General features: G+C 49.6%; 2 protein-coding genes across 6 annotated transcripts in view; both read left to right on the forward strand.

Annotated features, from left to right (window-relative positions):
* Window positions 1-1,725, forward strand: part of MOCOS (molybdenum cofactor sulfurase) — a 43,387-nt gene extending 41,662 nt beyond the window's left edge. Inside the window, exon 15 of the mRNA XM_079784097.1 lies at window positions 1,239-1,725. Coding sequence (XP_079640223.1) covers window positions 1,239-1,391 — 153 coding nt within the window. The 3' untranslated portion in view covers window positions 1,392-1,725. The remainder of the gene's footprint in view (window positions 1-1,238) is intronic.
* Window positions 1,726-11,439: 9,714 nt separating this feature from the next.
* Window positions 11,440-25,587, forward strand: part of FHOD3 (formin homology 2 domain containing 3) — a 381,469-nt gene continuing 367,321 nt past the window's right edge. For 3 of the 5 annotated variants that reach the window (XM_079783588.1, XM_079783591.1, XM_079783589.1), the window contains exon 1: window positions 11,446-12,139. In XM_079783588.1, coding sequence (XP_079639714.1) covers window positions 11,975-12,139 — 165 coding nt within the window. In that variant the 5' untranslated portion in view covers window positions 11,446-11,974. Of the gene's footprint in view, window positions 12,140-25,587 lie in introns of all 5 variants that reach the window. The other 2 variants (XM_079783592.1, XM_079783590.1) reach the window with 2 other exon arrangements.

Here is a 25,587-nt window from a genome sequence, read left to right on the forward strand (position 1 = left end):
AATACCCTCAAATCATGTTGAAGAGATATGGAGTGTAAGTAAAAGTGAATAAGTGGAGTAATTCTATTTTTGAATTATTCTTTTCTTCACTGTAGAGTTCTTATGCAGAGTAAAGTGCCTTATGGTGTACAGAGTAGCTGCGTAGAAACAGTCAATACATTTCACTGTACTAAGCTCGTAAGTCATCTTCTTGAGGGTTAAAATGACTGAGTGCTGTTGATGTGGGGTCCAGATGATAAAAGCTAAACTTATTTATTTCCACTGTCTATTAGAACCTTTTGTTTGCAAAGAATTCCAGGAAGTCAAGTCAGCAGTGAGGCTGTGCAGAGCAATTCTTGAAAATTAACTGAAATAATGCAAATGTTTAATCCCCCTCCAGTAACACATTGGCAGGTTAAATCAGGGTAAAATGTTCTGCACTGCTTCCTGTGTTTCTCCAAGACCAGGGTTTTGTTTCACCGTATTTGATTGACAGGATCTCCCTACAGATACGGGGTAGAAATGGTCTTCAGAGATGTTGCACGTGAGCGTTATACCAACACGTCTGTCTGCTCATCAGAGGCTGCTGTCTCAACGAGGGGCATAGGGGCCTTGAGCCTGCCCCGTGTTGCCAGGAGATGGGTGGGCACAAACTCTATGACACATCAGGGCATCTTAGAATTCTCATGTGCACAAATCTTTTATTTTTTTAAAATTTGGAATATTTTTAGATTTACAGAAAAATTACAAAGATAACGCAGAGAGTTCCTGTGTACTCTTCGCCCACATGTGCACGAACCTTAAGAAATTCATTTGCCCCAGCCCCTAGTCTGGGGCCTGGAACCTGGGGAGCAGGTGGCCAACTGATGTTATCACAGGAATGAACAGGCCTGGGAGCACGCCGCCTACGCCAAAGGGCTCTTACTGGCTCGCCGGCGTTGATGGCCAACCTCGATCAGACTGCATTTCGGACCTTCCATCTTTATTCTGGAGAAGTCGGAGAATTTAACTGGCATCACATGTTCTCATGGGAAACGCAGGGTAGACAGGAAGGAGGAAAAAGAATGGGCCCAGCCATAAAGAATATGGGGTGACTTGGGAAAGGACACTTTAGAAAGAGGGTCTTTGGTGTCTGCAATGAGGATTCCCCTTGTTTCCCAGGACATGTCTTTAATTATGTGACTTAATTTCAGTTGCACATTATTTACCAAATGTTTTCAGCTGCTAAAATAATCTTGTTGCTGCTGCTTTGTCCACAGGTAAACTTCGGAGTGTACCTGATGCACTTGTCTTTGGATTTTTCTTCTCCATGTTTCCTGTCCGTAGGATCTCAGGTGCTCCCTGTGTTGAAAGAAAACGTAGAATGCCATGATTTACCTGCTTCTGAGAAACATCAGAATGTTGTCTTCTAAGATTCTTTTTTTTCCCCAGCTTAAATTAAAATTTCTCTTTTACAATGATCTCTACTTTTACTAAGATCATCACGTGGCTCAGTAGAACCTGGTCTTTTCAATGAGGTGGATAGCACTCTCTCTGGCTTCCCCCTTCCTCTCACTCTTCACTCTCCCCCTGTGCACTGGCCCCGCTCAGGAGGGCAGTTTCGAGGCCTCTGTGCTTTCCACAGGGCAAATTTGGCAGAAATGCTGCACCCACACCCATGTAGTGGAAGTATGCGTTTTAATGAGCTGAGCTTCGTTCATGAGATGCTCACTGGGAATATTTAACCTCTTCCGTTTTGCCATTTCCCCACACTGTTACTTTGTCTTTAAAAAGAATCTTTAGGTGCTCTTCAGCCCCCTTGTGTGGAGGAAGGTAGTCTAATTTTGAGGGAGTGAGAATATGCCCCCCGCCCTTCCATGTGCACAGAGGACGTGGGTCTATGCTCAGGGCTCCCGAGTGTGACTTGTGGCCCTGTTTCTTAGCAGAGGTTCGGCCTGGATATCCATGTGTTGAGCAAAGGTACAGGCCATTGACCCCTGCCTCTTGCTTCCTATCCCTGTTCACCGTTCCTCTCCCACTGTGAGTTGATGCACCAAGGACTCCTCGAGTCTGAAGTCACACTCATTGAGGGCGGTGTTATTTGAGCAATTGTGTTCCCCTCCACAAGCCACTGGACAGTGTTGGTCCATTGACCCCAGAGTCTTCAGACCCCAGTCAAGAGGAACTCTGGAGGTTGAGGGAGTCTGTCTGTACCACTGTGACCAGCGCTCTTGCGCTCTCCAGCTGAACAGGTAATGAGGTTACCTGTCCCATTGAGCTGCTCACAACGTCCTCCCTATATTGAGCTTGTATCTGCCTCCCGGTGACTTCGGGCCATGGGTCTTCCCTGTCGTCTGGAGCAACATCGAGTGAGACTGTATACACCCACATCCACTCTGCTGGAGTCCTGCTGGAGGCAGGGAGTCCCTGAGAGAACCCCATGTCATTGGCCAGGACTTCAGCCCTTTCCACCTGCCCCCAACGCCCACAGCCTCTTCCTAAGGCCAGTGTCCCCGCATTTCTCTGCCGTCAGTCTTGCTCAGGCTGCTGTGTCTGATCTAATCAGAGCCCCGGGAATTAGGAGTTTTTTTGTTCGTTATCTTATTTGTAGGAGCGATGCTGTTCCCGGCATTTGGAGCTTTGGAAGATGGGGTGTGGCTCTGTTCTCTGGGTGCTGGGCTGCAGCCTTGTGCTCGCACTGTCGTTGGCCTGCAGGACTCCGTGTAAGGCCTCTGACTCAGGGGTTTTGAGGTCAGTGAGAGGAGGCACTTGAGGTTAGGTGGGGATTTCATGATTTCAAACTTTATTAAAAACTCAACCTCTTTCAAGACCCAGGGCTACTGCCTCCTGTATATGGGCCTGTCCTCACCAGTAAGCGGACTGAAGAACAATGCTTCTCATCGAGATTTCAGCTAGAAATGTATTTTCTGCATTCTGTGGGGTGGCTTCCTATGCAGACTCTAGTGAATTTATAATCCTATGTCCCTTCCTTGGTTCCCACTTCCTGAAGTTCGGCCCGATGTGCTTCTAAAAATATGAAAATCAAGGGCAATGTCCCTTGGAACTACGTCTAACACCGAATCTCAGTGCCACTGAGAGTCAGATTGTGTGTGTGCGTGCGTGTGCGCGCGTGCGTGCGTGCGTGCGTGTGTGTGTGTGTGTGTGTGTGTGTTTACCAGTCCCGGGTACAGGCAACATCACCCTCCATGGTCATTGAAGCCGGGGAGAGGTTTGTCTTAGGGTAAATGCCAAGACGCCTTTGAGGAGGGAGGTGGTGCTGACTTTTCCCCAGGAAGACGCAACCTCACCCCCTCCTTAGCCTTGTGGGATGGGGAAGGCAGGCGGCGAGTCCTTCCTCCTGTTGAATGATGTCCATGCGTTTGCTTTCTTTTCAAGATGTGCCAAACAGGATGCAGGGCTACGGAAAGGAAAGATGTCACCGTAGGGATGACACAAGAGGGAAAAGAGACCAACAAGCAGGTGTGAAACACAGTGTGTCTAAGACATGGCTCTCCTCCGATGTCTGCGTTTGTAGTTTGGGGAGCGTTCTGGGAACAACTGGAAACAAGAAAAGCTGACAGACACTTTCTGGTGTGCCTTTTCCCAATTCCCTTGTCCTGTGCTGGCAAAATTAGCTTTTATGTATCTCATCTTGCAAATCCCCAAGTGAACATCATCCTATATGAGCAAGTTATTGAGCATCTCTTAGCCTCATTTGAAAAGTGCTGAAAACCACGGCACTTACCTCATAAAATTACTTGAGAATTAAAAGACATTTTGAGTTTTAGCAGTTTGGCAAAATCATGCTTGAGTAAGCCACGTCTGCCACCTGGTGGCAGCCTTAGGTAAGTGCAGCTTTTGTTACTTCAAGAGGCTGAAAACTAGTTCAGATTGGTCAGCAAATCGAACCGGTGGCAGGCATTAGGGCCCATCTCTTGCCTGGCTTCCCTAACAGACCAACTCTGAGCAATTGTCATTACTGATGCTGGTGTCCTTTAAAAGTTACTTCCTGAGTCACTTCTTGGTCAGATTAATTTTCAATTTACATTGCATCAACCATTCTTTTTGGGGCCCCTATTTTTTCTTAGGATTTTCAAGAAACCTATGCTGCTTTGAATCAGCTGTTTTGACAGGTATGTATCTCTGTCTCATTATCTCTCTTCCTCTATATAAAGTCTTAAACTATAGTTCCTGGTCTCAGCTGCAGATCCAGGTTCTGTGGCTGTGAAGCTTATGCAAGTGAGAGGCCCTGACCCTAAGCTTTGTTCTTTTTGCAACGAATCCACTTTTGCCAGGTTTTCTTGTTGCTCTCCTTTCTTATTCCTGCTTTTTTTGCAGTTTTCAGAATAAGCCACATTTTGTTCACTTTCTAAAATAAACAGCCACGCGAAGACCTGTCCTGCTCTTTTATCTCCCACTATGGCTGGAAACGAATTGTTTCCACCCCATCTATACGCCCCTGAAAACAGCCACTCTTTAGCCTCTTCTCAGGCCTGGGGTGCATCAGGGTCCGCTCTTAGGAGGATCATCCAGGGAAGGCACACATAGGCCTTGGAAAGAGAGGTCATTTGGGCAGGGGGTTCTGTGGTCCCAGGGGCTTGGAGAACACTCTAAAGGGAGAGCAGGGTGGGTCCCAGGTGGGCATGAACTCTTGGTCCTACGGGCTCCTTGCCCTTTAGAAGGGTGGGCAGAGCGAGGCCCTGATAGCAGGAAGCGGAAGGCAGGGCCCTCTTGCTCTGACCAGGAACAACATTGGTAAGAACTTTTCTGGGTAAAGGGAACTACCACGGAGAGAAGACCTAGAGATGCTCAAGGAAAAAGCCATTTGCCTGCTGGCTTCATCTACAGTAAAGCCCACCAGGCAATGTGCCGGTTACACCCTAGAGCTTTCTATCAGTTTTTAATGTAAATGAACGGCCAAGAGCCACAGAAAATTTGAGGATAACCTCTCCTATAAAAGAACAAAACTGAAAGAAAGAGGGAAAGAAAACCATCTCAAAGACTACAGAAACAGTGCAATAAAATGAAAACGTAAAGGAAAATGTAATTAATATCAGGAAAATGCTGGAAGCAAGAATAAGATGCCTTTTAATAAATCAGAGACCAAGAAAAAGCTATTGAAAATGAAAAACATGAATGCTGAAATTAAAAATTCAGTAAAAGAGGTGGAACATGTAGTTGAAGAAATTTCTCAGTAAGTATAACAACAACATAAGAACTTAGCAGAGTGAAAAAGTTAAGAAAGTTGGAGGATCTGTGTAGTGGTCCAACATCCAAATAACAGGAGTTCCAGCAAGTAGAGAAAAATGTGGAGAGGAAATGATCCAAGATATGATCCCAGGACATCCCCACAAATCAAAGAACGGGATCGCTGGGTCAAAAACACCAATGGAATATCAACATGATGAAGGAAAAAGAACTCACACCAGGGCACGTCAGCAGGAAATGTCAGTGTATTGCAAGTAACCAGAAGGTTCCAAATCCTGCAGAGAGAGGGAAAAGAAAAGTTACACAACGTAAACAGTCACCATACCACAGGCCTTCTCTGTGCCAACAGTGAAGCAATGCCTCAAAATTCTGAGTGAAAATAACGTCCCACCTAGAAGGATCTATAATGTGTGTTACACGAATGCAAAGATGACGGCATCAGTTCCTCACCTCTGGGTACTCATGCCTCTTTGCAATGTGACTTTGCTTCCCCTTCCATCGGGAAGTGGAACTTATTTCCCTGCTCCTTGATTCTAGTTTGGCCTTGACTTACTTTGACTAAAACAAAAGTGGCAAAGTGACAGCATAAACGGAGCCCAGGGCTCAAGGGACCCTGAAGCTTTTGCTCTCGACTCTCAGAGTGCTACCCTAAGACTGCCGATGGGAAGAAGCCAGGTCTTCCTTCCTGGATTGAAAAGCCACAAGGAGGAGAGATGAGCCATCCCACCGGAAACTCCCTAGACCCGCTGGCATCCATAATTACACATGGACAGAGGCTACTTTTTAAATCTTTATATATTTTTTTATTGATTTCAGAGAGGAAGGGAGAGGGAGAGAGAGAGAGATAGAAACATGAATGATGAGAGAGAATCATCGATCGGCTGCCTCCTGCACGTCCCACACTGGGGATTAAGCCTGCAACCTGGGCATATGCCCCAACCGGGAATCGAACCGTGATATCCTGGTTCACAGGTCAACGCTCAACCACTGAGCCAGGCGGGCTGAGCGAGGCTATTTTAGTCCAACCAGCAGCAGTCAAGCTTCCAGATGCCTGCAATTGCATGCGTGACCCCAGCTGAGCCCTGTCTGAATTGCTGACCTCCAGAATTGAGAGCAGATAAAATAGTTGTTGTTTTAAGCTACTATGTCTTACAGCTGAATGGCTTTCTGAGTCCTGCTTCTTACCCACTGCAAGTTGGAGTCCAGAGTTCTCTTTGTGTTTTGAATAATCTCTGCCCCTTTGCTCCAAGCTTGCTGTTATTTCATCAGCACAACCAAATTAAACCCTTTGTGGCTTTTCTATGAATCTTGTTGGGGTTTATTCCACGTTCCAAATACTACATCCATAATTCTTTTTCATTTGGGCCTGCCAGACTGCTGTGGAACAACACACTTAAGATTCTAAGAAGCCTCTTAGCCTAAATGCGAGGATCTGCTAGGCCCCCCCTGAGACCTTAACAAAGGGTCTTACAGCCACGTTTAAAAATTGATCTTTACCAAGGTCATTTGCTAGCTGGACAGTCTGGGGATGAGAGATCCTTTTATTTTACAACCCAGCAAGGTTTAAGCCGTCTATATTTATCTAATTGCCAACAGGATGCCTTACTATATGCTTCTAGAAACACCTAACAGATATTTTCTACATACTGTTTAGAGGTCTCCTTCGTCAAGACCACAAGTTCATCACATACATTTTCTACCTTCCAAATTACCGTAGGCAATTGTTTCCCCCGTTGTTCCATTGCTACAGAACACAGGGGACTACACCCCTGGTGTTCAGTAATCATTTCCGCACCCCTTTTCTAGGCGAGACTTGGCTTCTTCACGTGGCAGCCTCCGGCCCACATGCTGAGGGGGGAGAGCAGATGTTGTAAGGCTTCCAGTTTCAGGAGCCACACCTGCCACTTCCAACATATTCTACTTGTCAAAGCAAGTCACCAAGCTGGCCAGGAGTCGGGGCACAGGCTGCCTTTGGATGGGACAAGTGGCAAAGCCGAATTACGAAGTGGTGGGAATAAGAGGGGTCGGGAGCGTTACTGTGGCCATCTTTACCAATAACACCGCTACACCAAAGTGAGTGTGAGGATAGAAAATAAACAGCCTCTCAGGCATTGAAGTTCTCAGAAACGTATCTCCTTTCAGGAAGTGACTAGGCCATGTATTTACAAAAATTGAGAGTATAAACAAACAAACAAAGATGAAGCCAAGTGATCTAGAAACCAGGGGCTCCCACACGAGAGAAGCCAAGGAAATTTCCAGGAGGATGCAGCTGAGAGAGCCACACTCCCAACCGGAGCAGGGAGGCGGGACTCCCGGAGGAGGCCTCTGAGAGGGGCGTCTTTGGGGAAAGAGCACGGAGAAAGTAGTTGACGGTATTGAAAGAGGCATTTTCAGGGATGTGAGAAGATACAACCAGCTCTTCAAGAAAAAAATAAGCAACAGAAAAAAATGGAGGCAAATATTAACTTCAGAAAAACAAAAAGTTGTACACAAACGGTCATGTAATCATGTGCACACTTGGCACAAAAGTGAACAAAAGTAACACAACCATCATTTTAAAAATCGCTGGGCAAGAATGTAACTAAAATTGGGATAAAACTATATTGGGAAGATCGAGAGAGGGAAGTGGTCTGTAATGAAGGTAAAATCCACATGTAGCATGATAGAAAGTCAGAGTATTAAGCTCCTAGATCAAAGTACAGCAGTGTACTTGCTTTATTTAGAAGTGAGTGCCTCTAAGAAGTGCGGTGGGATGGGAGTGGGTTGTAAAATAGGGAGCTAATATTTTTGTTACAACTTTTTATTACTCTTGACTTTTTAAACCAAGAGAAAGCATTACACTACTAAAAAATAATGATTTCAAAAAATAGGTTGAGAAAAATAAACTTTGGCTATTAGAGGACACATTATTGCTAAGAACAGTTTCAAGGGAGTTGTCAGAGCAAAAATCCATAAAAAAATCAAGAATAACATATATGATTAAAACACTTAAAGGTGCCCTAGCCGGTTTGGCTCAGTGGCTAGAGCGTCGGCCTGTGGACCAAAGGGGTTGGGTTTGATTCCCGGTCAAGGGCGTGTGCCAAAGGCGTGTGCCTTGGTTGCAGGCTCCTCCCTGGCCCGGGCCCTGGTCAGGGTGCGTGCAGGAGGCAACCAATCCATGTGCCTCTCTCACATCGATGTTTCTGTCTTTCCCTCTCACTTCCACTCTCTCTAAAAATCAATGGGAAAATATTCTCGGGTGAGGGTAGGGGAAAAAAAAACCCACATGTAAAGGATTAATTTTAATTTAAATGCCAGTCACCATGTGAAGTTTTAAGACTAAAACCGAGTAAGGAAAATCCCAGTCCCAGAAGTCTTCTAGTTCAGCGGGGTGGGCATGTGGGTAAGCAGGTACTTACAATGCAACATGAAAAGTGCTACGTGGCCGAAACCGGTTTGGCTCAGTGGATAGAGCGTCGGCCTGCGTACTGCAAGGTCCCAGGTTCGATTCCGGTCAAGGGCATGTACCTTGGTTGCGGGCACATCCCCAGTAGGGGGTGTGCAAGAGGCAGCTGATCGATGTTTCTGGCTCTCTATCCCTCTTTCTTCCTCTCTGTAAAAAATAAATAATAATAAAAAAAGTGCTACATGAATAAGGACATGTAGAAAATAATTGAGACAGGGAGGAAAGAGAGCCGATCTTGTTTGGGGTTCAGTTGGGGATGGCTCACTAGATGTGAGTGTTGAAGGAGAAGTGGGTTCAGCTGGTTAATTAGATGGGAAAGGACAGTCCAGTTTGAGTTCACCATGAAAGTCATCAGCCCGTTTAGGAAAGGGTAACAAGTTCAGGTGGCCTGAAACAGGATGTGAAGTGGCGAATGGCCAGAGATGAGCCCCGACTGGCAGACTGGGGCAGGCCAGAGAGGGTCTTGGTCATGCGAAGGGGGTTAGCGTGTCAGGATTTTACCCTAAGGCGTGACACGTCAAATGCACAACTTAGAATGACCACTGGCACTGGAGAAGCCAGTGGAAGATCAAATGCAGGATTCCGGACTGGGGAAGGGAGACTCGTTAGGAGACCAGCCTAGGAAGTGAGGGCTAGACAGGAGGGAAGAGTTGAAACATTTCAGAGGCTGATTCAGTGACAGGTCATAGTCACCAAACACAAGATAGAGGATTCATGGGTGACTCTGAGGTTCACTCATCCATCAGACATTTTTTGTGTGCCTTTGCTAGGCACTCTGCCAGGTGCTGGGGTGGTGGGGGTGGGGGAGAGGGGAGTAATAGGGTAAATACAGCATGGTTCCTGCCCTAGAGGAGCTTTCAATTTAGCGGAAACACAGATAATAAATTAACAAGTCACTGTAGCTGCGATGCTCCATTCTCCAGAGAACAGAGCCCCGAGGGGCCTGAGAAGATGTCAAAGAGGGAGAAGGCGAACCAGGGTGGTTGAGCTACGAAGCTGAGGGGAAGAGTTCGGGAAAGGAGTGGTCCGTGGAGACAGATGCTGCCAAGAAAGTGGGCAGCAGGGATGAGGAGTTTCCCAGGTGGCATTGATGATCTCAGAACAGCAGGGCGGATTGCCCACCAGATACCCGTGGGGTGTGGAGCAGAAAGGTGGTGAGGATGCGGAGAAATGAATACAGCTCTATTTTTAGAGACTGGTCAGGAAGTGAAGAAGAGACAAGCCAGTGAGGGGCAGGCTTCATAAAGATGTTGCTTTCAAGATGAGAAACATGTGAGTACTTACTCTCACCTGGACCAGCTATAGAACTTGTGTTGGAACCCAGGGCACAATGAAAATCTGGGGCCTCTTGTGAAATGATTAAGAATTTAAAACAGTAACAGCAGAGCATGAAACCAGTGTGGGGCTCTTCTAAGTGCAAGGCCTGGGGAGGAGGGTCCACGACAGAGTCTGGCCCCACTGCAGCCGGGAAGGGAGGGTCCAGGTGGAGGGAGAGCAAAAGGAAAAACAGGACTTTGGTCATCTCCTGAGATGGGGAGACGGAACACAGAGGGAGGGGCGCCGGAAGCCAAGGACTTCATGCTGGAGAGAGGGTTTTCTTCACTGAATAATCTGTAGGTAGAGAAAAGCGACAATTTTGTGGCAGCCAGAGGGCAGGGGGAGGCCACCCTGAGCAGCACTGAGGAGCCTGATTGGGGGGTGGGGGTGGGGGGAAAAGTCATTGCAGGTGGCAGATGGGGCAGGAGCAAGAGAGGCTGAGAGAGACTTGTGGCAAGCATGCCCTGGAGATGATGGGGAATTCATGTTGGGACATGGATGGGAAATGGGGTGTCCAGAAAGACTGGCGGGCTTGCTCAGTGAGGAGGTAGTTGGAGATGAAAGTGGGAGGGTAGGAGGCCTGGATCAAAGGAGTAGAATTTGTGGGGTTTGTATTCTGGGCAGGCGCTGATGGTGAAGTTGGTGTGGCCTGGTCTAGGGGACTTGTTCAAAGAGTTAAGCAGCAAAAGCCAGGAGAGCTAGAAGGTCTGGAATGAGCAGCAGTGTTATGGATCATTGTTAGTTTAAGACCAGGCACAGGTGTGCGTGTGTGACAAGGAGAGTCCATAGAGAGGGGCGGTTAAAGGGGCAGAAGACAGGGAGAGAGGCACGTTATAGAGCCGCCTTGTGCAGGGGCGGATGCTAAGGGCCATTGGTATTATCCTGTGACCTACAGGAGGTAAGATGAACTGCGAACCTGGGTCTCCGGGAATGGAGAGAACCGCGAATTCTCAATGGAAACGCAGGGGGTCGCCCGCGAGCAGCGAGGAGAGCGGCGGGAGGCGGAGAGGAATCTCGCGGTTCGCGCTGGGCCGAGGAGGGCCGGCTGCACGCCTTCCCTCCCCGTTTCGGCGGGTCCCCAGCTCTCCGCCGACCCGCAGCGATTCGGTGACCTCGTGGAAGTGCCCCCCGCGGTCCCGCACGGTCCCGTTAGGGCTTTCGGCGACCTCACCGAACGAGAGGCCGCGGGGATGCAGAGGTCCACCCGCATCCACCAGGCAGCCCCGTGCCCGGCCTGGCGCTGGGGTCCCGGAGCGGAGCCTCGCACCCCACAGGCCTCTCTCCTGGCGCCCCCCTGCGCGTGTCTCTTAAGAGGAGCTGCTCGGGTTCCCGGCTCACCCTCCTCCTTCTTAGTTTCCTTCCCCCCAGGGAAAACCCCGGCTGGGCTCCGGTGCTGCCGCCGTCCGCCTGCTGCCGAGGCCGGCTCCCTCACTCCCCGGTGCCCGGCTGGGGTTTTCTGAATTCGGGCAGCAGGAGGCGGCCGCCGCTGCCTGGACCTGGAAAGGGTTAAGCCCTCTCCTAGATGGGTGAGAAGCCAGAGGACAGCCACGTCCCCCCGCCCCCTATCCGATTCCTGGAGCTCTTCGCGTTGCAGCTCGGCCGGGACTCCCCGGGCCACAGGGCGCACGTGCAGACGGAGCAAGTGGCGTCCCCGCTGCCCCAGTTTGCAGCCGAGGGGGTTCCCCACCCGCCACCACCGCCAGCGGGCTTGGCGCAGGGCTGCGGGCGCCGCGCGAGCTAGTCTCGCCTTCCCGCTCTCGGCGGGCGGGTCGGGTCGGTGGTGGCAACCCAGCCTGGCGTTCAGGGGACGGAGGGGGGAGGAGCCGGAGCGGGAGGGGCACGAGGGGCACGAGGGGGCCCGCCGGCCCCGCCCCCGTCCCGCCCCCCCGCGGCCGGAGCCCGGGCTGCAGCCGGGAACGCGGAGCCCGCGAGCCAGCCAGCCAGCCAGCCAGCACTGGCCGCGGCCTCCCGGCTCCCCGTGACCCCGCGTCCCGGCCTGCGCCCCGCTGATCCCGGGGCCCGCGCCCTCCGGAGCAGGGATGCATCATGGCCACGCTGGCTTGCCGGGTGCAGTTCTTGGACGACACGGACCCTTTCAACAGCACCAACTTCCCCGAGCCCAGCCGGCCGCCGCTGTTCACGTTCCGCGAGGACCTCGCGCTCGGCACCCAGCTGGCCGGGGTCCACCGGCTGCTGCGGGCGCCGCACAAGGTACGGCCGGCGGGCCGGGCTGGGCCCCCTGGATGCTGCCCCTGCCCCGGGGAGAGCGGGGGTGGGAGAGCCGCGGGCCGGCTGGGCGGGGCGCTGTCCCGGGCGACTAGCGCCCGAGCGCAGACCTCCCCCATCCCCGTTAGGCAGCGTGGCCTCGGGCACCGGGCGGCTGGCGCGGGATCTCCCGGGCGGGCGGGCGGGCGAGGAGGACAGCCCAGCACTCGGGGGCGGGCGGGGCTGAGCAGGTGCCGCGCCGGCCCGAGGCGGCGTGAGGAAGGTTCCCGGGCGCCGCGCCGTTAGCTCTGCCGGGTGGGCGGGGTGGGGCTCGGACCCCAGCAAACGCCTCCGTGCCCGGGCGGCGCCTGGCCGGGCGCGGACGGAGCCTGGGCCCTGGAGGACTCGGGTCCCTCGGAGGAGAGCCCCGAGCGACGCCGGGGACCAAACCTCTAGGGCCTCTGGGGCAACTGCAGGCGGTCACCCGACCCTCGCGACAAAGCACTCTTCCCGGGGACACCGCCGCCCCCTCCTCTCCCCGCCCTCCACACCCCGGTAGGATGCAGACCGCGCTGCAGTAGCGCACGGAGAGCCCCCTTTTCTTAGGAGACGCAGGTGGCCCTGGGAACCTTGGAGGAGCCGTGGCTGCGGGGCGAGGGGCGGGGGCGCGCAGGGGCGGCGCGCGCACAAAGCCGGAGCCTCGCAGCCGCAGCCGAAGTGAGTGTCCCCTGGGAAGAATGGCTTCCCAGTCCACCCGATGGAGTTTTCTTTTTAACCCTTTGCAGGAGGACAGGCGTCTTGCAAAGTGTGTGTTGCCACGAGCTGAGCAGTGGAAGCTAACCATTTAGTTAGCCAGGAGAACGCTTCCTCCCACTTAAACAGCGTGACTGCAGCTTGAGGAATTACCTCCCCGGTACTTATTTTTGTGTGTGTGCTTAGAATCCATATCAAAGCTTGGAGATGATTTATTCTTTGAGGATCAACATTGATAAATATTTGGAAGAGATATACCCGTGATACAAAAAAAAAAAAAAAAAAGAACAAAATTGGTTTAAAAAAATTCTTTAGATTTCTGTATGATGTTCACCTGCCTTGGAAGCAGGGGGGGCGGTTGTGCGTGGAAACCGGTGACCCGTAGCAGTGGCGTTTTTCTCCCTCTGTTGGTAGCGTAACAGTGCTTCCCTCTACCACGTCACCCGTAACCCATCCTCAGGTGTGAGGAAAAGGGCAGTTCTAGCTCCTTCTCCCCGCATGGGTGCAGGATGGGTCCAGTCACCATTCCTGGGAACCCCTCTGGCCCTAAAAGCAGGTTGGATGGGGAGATGGACGGCAGAATGACGTATTGTGGATTCAGCTTATCAGAGTCACTCGTGTAAATTATTTGGTTCTTCTCAGTCAGTGGATTCAGCTAAAAGTTTTCGAAGGGCTTCTTCAGCATTATGAGATGCCATTCATTATGGTCTCTGATTACAGTGATCTTTTGTTGAAACCGCAGGAGACATAATTGTGGCCCAATGACCTTGAAGTGGTTTCCTTGGATTTCAAACCCTACATACATGGTTGACCTTTCAAGTGGGAAGCTGAAATACCTTTTTATGGTTGCATGGAAGAGCCCTGGAGTCTTGACTCAGAGTTGCTGCTGTGGTAGGAGGAATCCCGCGTTGCCCTCCCCTCGCCCCCACCCCATAGAAGCCACAGCACAGCCATTGACTGGCTCTCAGAACTTTCTGAGGTGACCCTCGTGGAGTAAACAAACCAGAAGATATTCCACAGAGACCCTTGACTCCCTGTCTTGGGGGCCAGCCAGCTTTAGTCTCAGAGTCTTTTGCCCCAAGACGGCTGCAGTGTATTCTGATGTTTGGCACTTGTTTTTTTTTTTTGCATCTTGAGCTGAGTGAGTGGCTGATGCTGTTAGCCAGAGTTCTGTCAAGCAGAATTCAGGGCATTTATATGCCTAGGTGCACTTCCATCTTTTAAAATGGTGGTTCATTTCCAACAGGGAGTCTTAAAATTGGATGACCCCCCCCTGTGATAAAAAGACCTAACACATTTTGTGCACTGGCATGTAGGTGCGTGCTCTACCAGTGCATGATCTCATTTCATACCACACAACCCTGTGAATGTGGAGGCTTTTATATCCCCATTTTACAGATGAGGAAACTGAGGCAGAGAGTATGAAGTAATCTGGTTTCTCCTTTAGGAGTGGGGAGCTGAGAGATTCAGGCCTGTGTGACTTCCAGCCCCAGTGCGGTTCTGCTCCCTGGACCAGCTGGGTGGCTGTGGGCAGAACCCGCACCGTGCCTGGGGCCTTTGTTCCATTAACTTGGGGAGATCACCAAAGCACCTTCTTGGGCTAGGTGTTTTTTTGGCCTGGGGTAGATGAATGTTACAAGCATGAGTAAGAGCCCTGAGGCAGAATTCCTGGCCTGGTCTGAGTTCACAGTCAGAGGTGGGAGTAAACAGTTATTGAGCCTTCCTCCCGTAAATTAGTTAGAGAGTAGACAAGCTGCCACTCCAGACAACATGGATAGGGCTTCCCAGGGAGCCCAGCCTGGCAAGAGGAGGAGATCCTTGGGGGGCATTCTGGGTGGTGGAGAGGGGGAGGAGCATGACTGTGGAACATGCGGACGCTCTCAGTGTTCTCAGCCATCCCGTATGTTCATCCCGTGTGAACATACAGGCAAGTGTGCTGGGCATAAATGAGCAGCTGGAGGGGTTTTCACTAAATGAACACACCTGTGTGACCCGCTCCTGTCAGGCCCAGCAGAGGGTCCTCATTTGCAACGTTCCCTTGGGATTCTCCTGTGCTGGGAACCTTTGAGCTGGGTGACCTCTCAGGTCCTTCCCAGCCAAAACTCGAGTCCAGGCATCTTTTCTTAACCTGATGACATATTTATTTAGCTCACGTCGGCCGACTCCACTAGAAGTGAATTGTTCACTTAACTGAACCACCGTCTCAGACAAACACAATATATCACACTTATTATGCTGTATCTTTTCTTTTTTCAAACTGCTATTTTGGAAAAAAAGAACCCCCAGCTTTTTATAGTAGTTCTAGGGGAGATGATTAAATAAATAATTAGTTTGATGAAAAGGTCAAAACTGGTGCTGTACTCTCACCGGGGAGATGTTCATTTTGGTAGTTATATGTTTTGACTGGACTAGGTGTGTGGCCTGTTGTTTTCAAATGCTGTATAAACTGGTGTTTATTTTTGGTGTAGTGTTTTAAAAGAAAAAAAATTGTAATTATAGGACTTCTAATGTAGAAAAAGCTATGTAGTAGAACTAATAGAATCATAGACCCTTCAAAGCTTAAATGTGTTTGGATTGATTGACGCTGAAGGTTAAGGCTGTAAGGATTCATGTTTCTTTTTGACAGACGAAACTGCAAGTGTAGAATATTTTTACAAAGAAAATGATAATTAGCTCGTGTCAAAATGGCAAGTATGACTTAGTAATTTAGTTCAGGAAGTGTTGTGGTGTCTGCTGTGGACTAGAAAGTGGAGTAATAGTAACTATTTTGTCTAGACTCGCTTTGTCTCCCCAAGCCCACGGCCTTCCCTGGGGGTCAGGTGCTGGTACTGTTACATCTCACAGCTGAAGAGACCAGAGCAGAAGCAAGTCACCTGATCACAGGAGTGGGAAGTTCCAGAGTTGGAATTTGACACCAGGTCTGAGCTCTTAATGACTCCACATTTGTATCTTGAATGTTCTCCGTCCAAGCAGCCTGTCCACGGTCCAGAGTTCCATCCTCTGATTGGATTCGCTGTGACATACCCTGTTCGTTTCTTGGTCTCCTTGGTTACCTTGCTGCCTGGTGGGTCCCACTGGAACACAGCTGATCACAGTGAGGATTAGAGCCTTGGCGATCCTAGTCTGGGCATCACCTGGGCTCTTAACAGAAATGCTCTCAGGCCCTAACCGGTTTGGCTCAGTGGATAGAGCGTCAGCCTGCGGACTGAAGGGTCCCAGGTTCGATTCTGGCCAAGGGCATGTGCCTTGGTTGCAGGCACATTCCCAGTAGGGGGTGTGCAGGAAGCAACTGATCGATGTTTTTCTCTCATAGATGTTTCTAACTCTCTATCCCTCTCCCTTCCTCTCAATATCAATAAAATATATTATATCAATTATATTGATATATTTATATCAATAAAATATATTAACAGAAAAAAAAAATGTTCTCAGGCCTCCCTCCTCCCCTGCTGAATCAGAACGTGCGTTTTCCCAAGATGCCTTGGTGATTCCTGTGCACACTGCCGTCTGAGCAGTGTGAATTAGAGGTCATTTAGGTCAGGCTCTTGCACGTTGGGGTTCTCACCGTCTCCCCTGTTCTCAGATAACTTCCTTGAGGGTGAAGACGGGCTGTCCAGATCTCCAACGTGTTCCTGGGGAGTGCTGAGGTGGAGCGTGCACTAAGTTGATTGATCAGGGTTAGTTTTAGAACACAAATCCACTGGCTCTAATGAATTTCCATCCTAATCCTCTTAAGTGACACATCTGTTTGCTACATTACATTAAGATTTTTAAAAGATGAGATCAGTAGTAAAGTTGGCAAGTGTGGTGTGTCACATAGTATCTTAGGACACAAGTGCTTAAGAATGTTGTATGGACTGCTGCCTTAGGGCATCTCTGTGCAAGCTGGGATGACTCTGACTCGACTGTAATTAGCTTAGTTGGTTGGAGCTGTGCTGTTGCGATCAGGATCATGGGATTGAACCCTTTATGGGTCAGTTGGCTTTGCTTCACGGGCGGCCACAGACCGCATCAGGAACCCCGGCAGCCGTCCAGCCGTCGTGGCTCCCCAAAAGGATTTGTGTTGGAATGGACTGGTAGAAGCCTTTGGGGGGAAAGGGCTAACATATAATGAGTTTGTGCTGTAGGCCTGCATGCATAACTTCATTTATTCTCACAACAACTCTAGCAGACAGACAATGGTATCCCCAGTTATCCGATGAGGAAACCGAGACATAGGGAGGCTCGGCAGGTTTTCTGAGGCCACACTGCTTTTAAGTGAAGGAGCTGGGATTTAAGGTCGAGTCTTTTTTTACTCCAAAGCCTGTAGCCAACTGTGTCCCATTATTAGAAAACCAGCAGAGCCCAAGCTCTCTGTGCAGGAGGGGTGTGGAGGGGGCGGGGCTGTGTTTCCCTTCCACGAGGCTGCCTGTCACAGGGCTGTGACTTCAATGGTCCGCTCTGGTAAGTCTTTCCAGCGTTGAGGCTCTGCGAGGCTGTGCCTTTTGTCCTCACAGTCCAACCTGCGTCCTGGAAAACAACAGGACTGCCTTCGCCCTCCCCCTCCAGACTCTGAAATGTTAGTTCTTAATGGTGGCAGATTTGAAACTGATTAACATGCCCAGGCCAACTCAGGAACACCCCTCCCCCAGCCTCCTCGGTCCTCCGGGGTTCATTTCTCTCTGAAGATGAACCGGGAACACGTGGGAACTTCTCTGTCCTCAGAGGGAAGACAGTCACTGCTCTTGGCAGCCTACACACCTCATCTCCGGATGATGCCTCTGCTGGCTGTGGCTGGCTCAGGAATGTCCCTGATTGAAATCTGGCTTTCTATATTGAATGTAAACTATAAAGAAATAAATAAATTTGGCTTTCTGATCGGTGTAGCTGGTTCCACTTTCAGAATCCTGGGTTTGTCAGCATCTGCTCTTTTACAGAGACAACCAGACTGCTTTTTGTTTTTCTTTTCTTTTCTTTTTTTTAAAAGCTATTTTATTGGGAACTGTTTCTGTGCCTTGTTCTGAACCAAGAAAGAAAGAATGGGGGAAATTAAGTTACAATGAATGTTAAGCCTCACCACAGAGATGTAATCAGCAAAATCCAGATTGTGGGACATTATAGGTGTTTTTTTTAAACAAATAAATTGCAAAGAAAAAAGAAATGGAAGGAAACTTTAACAGAAACTTAAGAGATCTATCAACCAATTGCAATGTGTGGCTCTAATTGGATACTGATTCAAACAAACATACCATAAATAGATATTTGAGATCATAGGGGAAGATTGAATAGTGACTCTTGGATAGTAAAGATTATTAAAGTTAAATTAATAAGATAAAACCAAGGTATTTGATAATAAACTTATGGAAGTATGATAATAGTATTGGGATATTTAAAGAAAAGTTTGTATCTGGCAGATATACATATTGAAATATTTGCAGATGAAATTATGTGGTGTCTGGAATTTCTTTCAAAATAGTGCTGGATAAGAGGCAAGTGGGCGGGTGAGTGTGTAGATAGAATAAGATAGAGCATGAGTTAAAGCTGGGTTATTGGTATATGGGAGGGAGGTCATTATACTATTTTCTATACTTCTGCATATGTTGAACATTTCTTGAATAAATGCTTAAAAACTGGATTACGTGTCCCAATGTTCCCTTTGGGATCACAGTCCTTTCACTGAGTGTCACTGTTTGTCCAGAGCGTGTTTCCTGCAGGTGCGATGGCCAATCATCAGCACATTTTTTGTTGTGTCCCCACTGATATTTTTCTCCCAACCCTGATGGTCACGTTCTCCTTAGGATCTTTGAAAAACAAGCACAGGACATCAGTTTTTGAATGCCCAGGGTATCTTCCTAGGCTCAGTCAGTTCCGATGATGAAGTCAGCAATCGGCAGTTACATAAACTGTTAGTGTGGTAAAGAAAGTGTTAAGGTAGGAGTATTATACATGGAGCTTCACTAGCCTGAGATGTTGCTAGGACTGTAATTTGTGATACTGACATAATGGCACTCAGTTTCCCAGTGGCTGTTGGAGCCTCTGACATGCTCCCAAGGCCACACTAGGATCTTGCTGATTCCCACTCAGCTGCTCTGCCTCCCTCTTCAGGGGGCCCAGGAGAGCATCTCCGAACGCAGTGGTGTTGTAACGCATTCAAAAATGTAAATTGGTTACGAAGGAGATCCAAGGTGGCAGCAGAGTAAGTGGATGTGGCACTCACCACCTCCCAGAACCAAACCGGAATTACAACCAAAATGAAGAGCAATCAACCTGAATAACCAACTGAAGACTAGCTGAACCGAAGTCTTATAACCACGGATTTACAGAAGAAGCCGCATCAAGCCTGGTAGGAACGGTGAGACACGAAAAGGGCTGGCCCAGCTCCCACGAGCAGTGGCTGAGCTTCCAAAGGGATGTCTCGGCTGCAGAGGTCCCCCCGGGAAGCCTGAGATCGCCACCACACGCCAGGCTCTCCAACCCAGAGCACCAGATCGGGAAGAGGCGCCACATAACACCTGGCTGTGGAAATCAGATGGATTTCGTCCCCCAGGGAGAAATGGAAGTTGGCTAGGGACACAGGCACCCTCCTAAAGGGCCAAGGCACAATCCTCATTTGCAGCCACTTACCCTGGGCTTTGGTGGAGGGAGGGTGGATAGTGGGTAGGATTAGGGTAGCATGAGGAGAGACTGGGGTTCGTGGCTCCGGGGAGAGAGCTGAAGGGACAGACACCACGATACCTATTTTTAGAGCCACATAGTGACAAATAGAATCTACATTGTGTCTATATACAACCTGAAAAAATACCTCTTCCTCCCCACTTAGATTTGCAAACTAAAAATTAAAATGTCGGACTGGAAAAAAAAAAAAAGTCGGACCGAAGGGGAAATGTTTGGAACTTCATGTTAGGGGGAAAAAATTTCGAAGTTGTTGAACATGTTGAAAAAAAAGGGAAATAAACATCTTGCCGTTAGATGTAGAACAATGCTCCTAGATTTGCCAAAGGGGACACAGTAAAACTGGTATGTTGATCACCTCATCAGCTATTTTTAGCATTCTGGGAAAGAAGAAAACCCAGAAGAAGACTTCTTTGTTATTGATTTGGCGACGTTGACTCTCCCTGCACTGGTGTAATGGCAGCGAATGAAAGGCCAGGGTCTTAATCAGAGGTCACGGGACCAGCCAAAGATTATTTTGAAGTTCTCAAAATAATAGGAGAAAAAACGATGCATCTCTGGCTCATCAGCTCCCAAGAGTGGCTTGGGGTTCATAGCAAATGAGTTGATGGGCAGATGCTCCCGAGAGGCTCGGCATTGATGTGCTTACGGCAGGTTGGAGGCTGAGCAGCGGGCACTTGGAGGAGAAAAGGAGGAGGGTCCTCTGGCTACACCAGGGTCACACAGGGCTGCTGCCATTCACTGTGCCACCGTCGCAAACAGCACTGAGCCGTTCACTGTGGCTGCCTAGTGTGGCCATCATTTGACTAAAGAAGTTTATTCTAATTACATTTTATACTGCTGTAGCACAAGTTTTGTTTTGTTTAAATATACCTTTATTGATTTCAAAGAAATCAGAAGGGAGGAGGAGAGCGAGATAGAAACAATGATGAGAGAGGATCATTGATCAGTTGCCTCCTGCATGGTCAGTGATTGAGTCCGAAGCCCCGGCATGTGCCCTGACTGGGAATAGAACCGTGACCTCCTGGTTCATAGGTCGACGCTCAACCACTGAGCCACCACGGCTGGGCACAAGTTTTGTTTTATCTGTGATTTGAGCTCACCTTCTCTAACCCTTCCCTCATTATAATCATTCATTTAGAGTTGATGGTAACATCGCTTACAACCTATGAAGACATGAGTGTGTCCTGGTACTGGGGTTGAGACAACTGGTTGAAACAGTGCCCCCTGCCCTCTAGTTTTATTAGACGAAAACAAAATTTAATGTTAAGTATGCAAACCTGGCTTTCAACCCTTGTAAGCAATCATGGGGAGACTTGTGTCTGGTCCTCCGATTTTATCACACAGGCTGCATTCAGCTTGAGGGAAAGCGCCGACTGAGGACCAGAGGGTGGGAACATCCAAGTTGCGGGGGAGTAAGGAGGGCTTGGAGCACAGTCTCCAGTTCCCCCCTGACCCACATCGTGTCTGCAGCCTCCGGGGTGTGTTTTGGGGCCCTCCGCTGCGTTATTGAGCAACACGTTCTTGTGCTAACACCCCACTGTCTCACTGATTGTAGTTTACAGTACGTCTTGATGTCTGGGGAGGCGGACCTGCCCTCCTTGGCCTGGAACGTAGCCATTAACAGAGGACGGTGGTCGGCAAACTGGCTCGCGAGCCACATGCAGCTTGCAAGCCACCGTTTGCCGTTCTGTTGACTAATGAGTTTGCCAACCACTGTCATATACTACCCTTTACCTCTTTGCACACAATATGCCACAATTGCCTAATCCTCACAGCTTCCAACTACACGGTAACATTTAGTCTAGCCGTGGTCAGCAAACTCATTAGTCAACAGAGCGGCAAACCGCGGCTCATGAGCTGCATGTGGCTCGCGAGCCACAGTTTGCCGACCACTGACATAGGAAAAAAGAAAAAGGGAAGCAAGGACCAGAGAGGCCATCCAGTGGACTGAAGGAATAAGCCTGTATTCTCGAGTATAAGGAGGAAAGGGAGAGTCCGATCACGTGACTCCTCTGTCCAAACCGCCCTCAGCCCTCCAAGGCTCAGGGTCAACTGCCTTAACTGCTTAGGGAGGGCAGGGATGGTTGGTTTTATGGATTGTTTGGTTTGCTGATGTAGCTTTAGAGCCTAGAACAGTGCCTGGCTCATAGTGTGTGTACAGTAAATAGTATTTGAGTAAGTGGGTGATCATAAGCTTTAGCGTTGGAGGGAGGACAAGTGGTCTCCTCATCCAAGCCATGTCCACACAGAAGGCCCTTTTGTAAGGCTTCTGGCCAAGGGCGTTCTAGTTGCTTCTTCATGTATGACAGTGAGCAGTGGCCTCCTCTCTTGAAGTCTGGCCTTTTCCATGTTTAAACTTTTCCATGTTAGAATTTATTCTTTATTTGTCCCCAGTTTTCGCTTGGAGAGGTGGATCCTCAAATCCCCACAGATGGGGAGGGAGGTCAGTCTGGACAACTAATTACTTGACTGTGCCCGAAGGAATGGGACAGGATGGGTAAGCCAGAGGAACCTTGACCCCCGGGTGTGGTAGTGGAGTGACCTGTGACCTGTAGATGGTGCCTAGAGGGGATTGCTGGGTCACACTGGATTTTGCCTGTGGAGTCAGAAGTAAAAAGCTGTGTTCTTGTCCTGTTCAAGTTGAGTAACATGTGTGCATTGATATGTATGTGTCTGGTACCCTAAGGCATCTTCACCACTTGCAGTTCCATTTAGCTGGGAACTTAAATTGTGTGTGTGGAATCAGGATGACGTTGCTGGGAGACGGTCCCACCAACAAAGCTAGATCCAATGAGAGGAAGCCAGGAGGCAAGGAGTCTAACCTTATATGACAGAGCATCTGCTCCCATTGCGAATGAGATGCGAGCGCATTTGGAAGCTCTGAAAAGCGCTCAGGAGAAATGGAAATAGCTTTCTTTACCACCCAGAGGAACCACTCTTAGCACTTTTGCGTCTTGCCAGAATTTTAATATTTATGTATATTAAAATATAACATTATATCTGAATACATTCCCAAGTCATTAAATATTCCTGGAGCGTATCATCTGTAAGGACAGCATGGTGACCTAGTCTGTGCATGTGCCATGCCCCATGAGGGAAAGAATTCAAAATTGAATGCATGCATGAATGAGCCATTCGATATTTAGGTGACTGCCAATAAAAAAATACCGGCGATGCTTCAATACATATACTCGCAGAAAATAACCTTTGTGTTCATATCTGATTATTTCTTTAAGATGAATTCCTAGATGTTTGATTGCTGCTTAGAAGGGCAAAGAATTCACCTTGGATGAGAGTGGTCTCCCCCATTTTGAGCGTTGGAGATGGTTGGAAAGATGGTCCCTAAATCAATGTAGGGCCAAGCTGTGAAGCACAGTCTGACCTCCTCCTTTCACGTGCAGCTGGTGTCCCAGCTGAGAGTGACATTTGAATTTTGGGAATACCACCAGGTGGTGTCCTGAGAAGAGTATTAAAACCCAAGGCTGCATCTCAGGGTCACCTCTGCTGGGCTTCTTGGTCTCCTCCACATTCACGTGGTACACCCTCTGTACACCTCTCACCTATGACACTAAGTTCTTATTGCTTTCCATATCACATTCCCCAACCAGGTGTGAACCAGTAGCAGGAAGTGTACTTTAACTCACCTTTTGGTTCTGAGTTCCTAGGACAGTGCCAGATATATAATAAGCCCTAATAAGTGACTTACAAATATTTGCAAGAATGTTTTTCTATAATTTTTTTTATTAAGGTATTATATGTGTACATATCTTACCATTGCCCTCCCCACACCCCACTCCCATATATGCCCCCACCCCCCAGAGTTTTGCATCCATTGGTTATGCTTATATGCATGCATACAAGTCCTTCGGTTGATCTCTTATCTCCCCCACCTCTCCCTAACCTTCCCCTTGTAATTTGACAGTCTGTTTGATGCTTTACTGTCAAGAATGTTAATTGTAGTAGATCTCTATATATAAAAGGCTAATATGCAAAGTGTCCCTGCGGGAGTTCGACCAGGAGTTCTGTCGCTCACTATGATGTGCGCTGACCACCAGGGGGTGGTGTGGAATGAAGGGAGGCCCCGGCTGGCAGCCAGCAGCCAGGGAAGGGAGGCCCCGGCCGGCAGCTGGAAGGCTCCAATTGGCCCTGATTGCCGGCCAGGCCTAGGGACCCTACCCGTGCACAAATTTTATGCACTGGGCCTCTAGTATTTATATAAATGATGTTTGCAAACCCCTAACCTTCAAAAGCTGATATCCTCAAACCTTTGTCAGATCCCTAGTCTGTAGATGTATTTGGATGTTATAATTTTCCCCACAAACTGAAGGTGAGTGAGGCAGAGCCAACTCTTCAATGTGTTAAAACCTTTCTGCCTTTTCTGTGCTGGGTCCATGCTGGGTCCTCGGACAGGAAGCCTCTGTTTGGCAGGAGAAGGCCCACCGTCCTGTCAATGCCATTTCCTGTTGAGCTTGAGGGACATGCAAATGCCCTGGGGCTCTGCTGGGTGGAGGTAGTGAGGGGTCCTTCGTGGGCCAGACTTGAGGTCTGTAGCGTGAGATGGGGAAGCATCCCCTGGTGCACACCTGTCCCCACTTGCCCAGTTGTTCCTGAGCCTTCCGCTCAGCCTTGTTTACTGGTCCTGCTCATGCTGAGCCACAAGGAGGCCGAGGACAGCTGTGAGCTTGTTTGAGGCGGATCCCTGAGGCTGGGGTGGCAGCAGCATCTGTTATGAGTGGGAAATTCCAAGAGAAGGTGGATCTGGGAGACTGTGGTGGCGCCTGCAGAGTCCCAGGGCCCTTTTGTCTCCATGGGGACATGCAGCCCTTTGCCAGCCTCAGAGGCTCAGGTAGATTTTATTTCAGGGATGGCGTTCACTTGAGGGATGTATCACCGCGTCACCATGTCAGATCCCAGCCTCAGGCTGGCTCCTGGTCACAGTTCCCATAAATCACCACACCTCTGGCTCCTGCAGGCCCGGCAGGACCCGTCCTGAGAGGCCAGTCCCCAGAGTTGGGAGAGGTTGTCTCTCTGGGGGTCCTCCGTTCAGGTTCACCAGCGCCCTGCATCTGGGGGCAGGGAAGGAGAGCTGTTGGGTCCCCTGTCTAGAACAATAGTCAAGGGTATGAGTGGTTTTCTGTTCCCAGAACAGGGTGCATTTTTGTGGACAGTGATTCATCAGAGACTGCGCCAGTAACAGAGCCACGGCATGTCTGTGCAGTTTACGAGGCCCTGGGACACAGGTTCCCTGGCTGGTCCTCTCACAACCCCGAGAGCGGGTGCGATGGGGCATGTGGGCCCCGTAGCCAAGGGGAGAAAACGAAAAGCGGTTGGTTTCATGACTGCTGCGCAGTAACCGCCCTCAAAGGGTGGCGGTGAGAACTCAGGCACACGACCTCTGACCTCCGGCCTCTGGCCCAGCCCCCTCCAGCGAGTCTCCCTGTGGCAGTCTGTCGGAGATAAGCATGAGGAACAGTCCCTGACACCCAGGGAAGTTCGTGGAGGGAACACAGTGGGGGAAGATTTTGGCTGAGTTCGTGGATATCAGATGTCAGCACGTGGTGAGGATTTTTGTGGGGCTGGGCAGCAGAGCTTGGCTAAGGGGGAAGCTTTATTTCTATCTGTGCCACTGGTCCCAGGACATGAAAAGTATCATGTCAGGATGCATTGGGGAAGTAAGTCATAAACGTAGAAGTGACGTAACCACGGAGGCAGCGTATGACTCCTGTCTAAGTGTGATGTGGGCCACAGAAATGGCAGACGTGGGAAAATCTCAGTGAACTGCATGGAGGGAGCGGGTGGGTGTGAGGAGGTGAAGGGCCTCCGGCGCAGGTGAGCAGGGACCCTGAGGCAGGCTCAGCTCGGAAGGCTCAGGGCAGGTGAGAGTGTCCGAAGGGAAGGTGGTGACTCACACACTGGGCTGGGGGCTGGAACACTGGGCTGTCCTCAGTGCACAAAGTAATTTCCAAACATAAGGGAAAAGGGAGGGAAGAGGAGAGAAAAACAGGAATATGGGAAGGAAATACTTACCCAGAGAGGCGTGGGAAAGA

The sequence above is a fragment of the Cnephaeus nilssonii genome, assembly GCF_951640355.1.
Source record: "Cnephaeus nilssonii genome assembly, chromosome: 11".
NCBI classification, from domain to species: Eukaryota; Metazoa; Chordata; class Mammalia; order Chiroptera; family Vespertilionidae; genus Cnephaeus; species Cnephaeus nilssonii.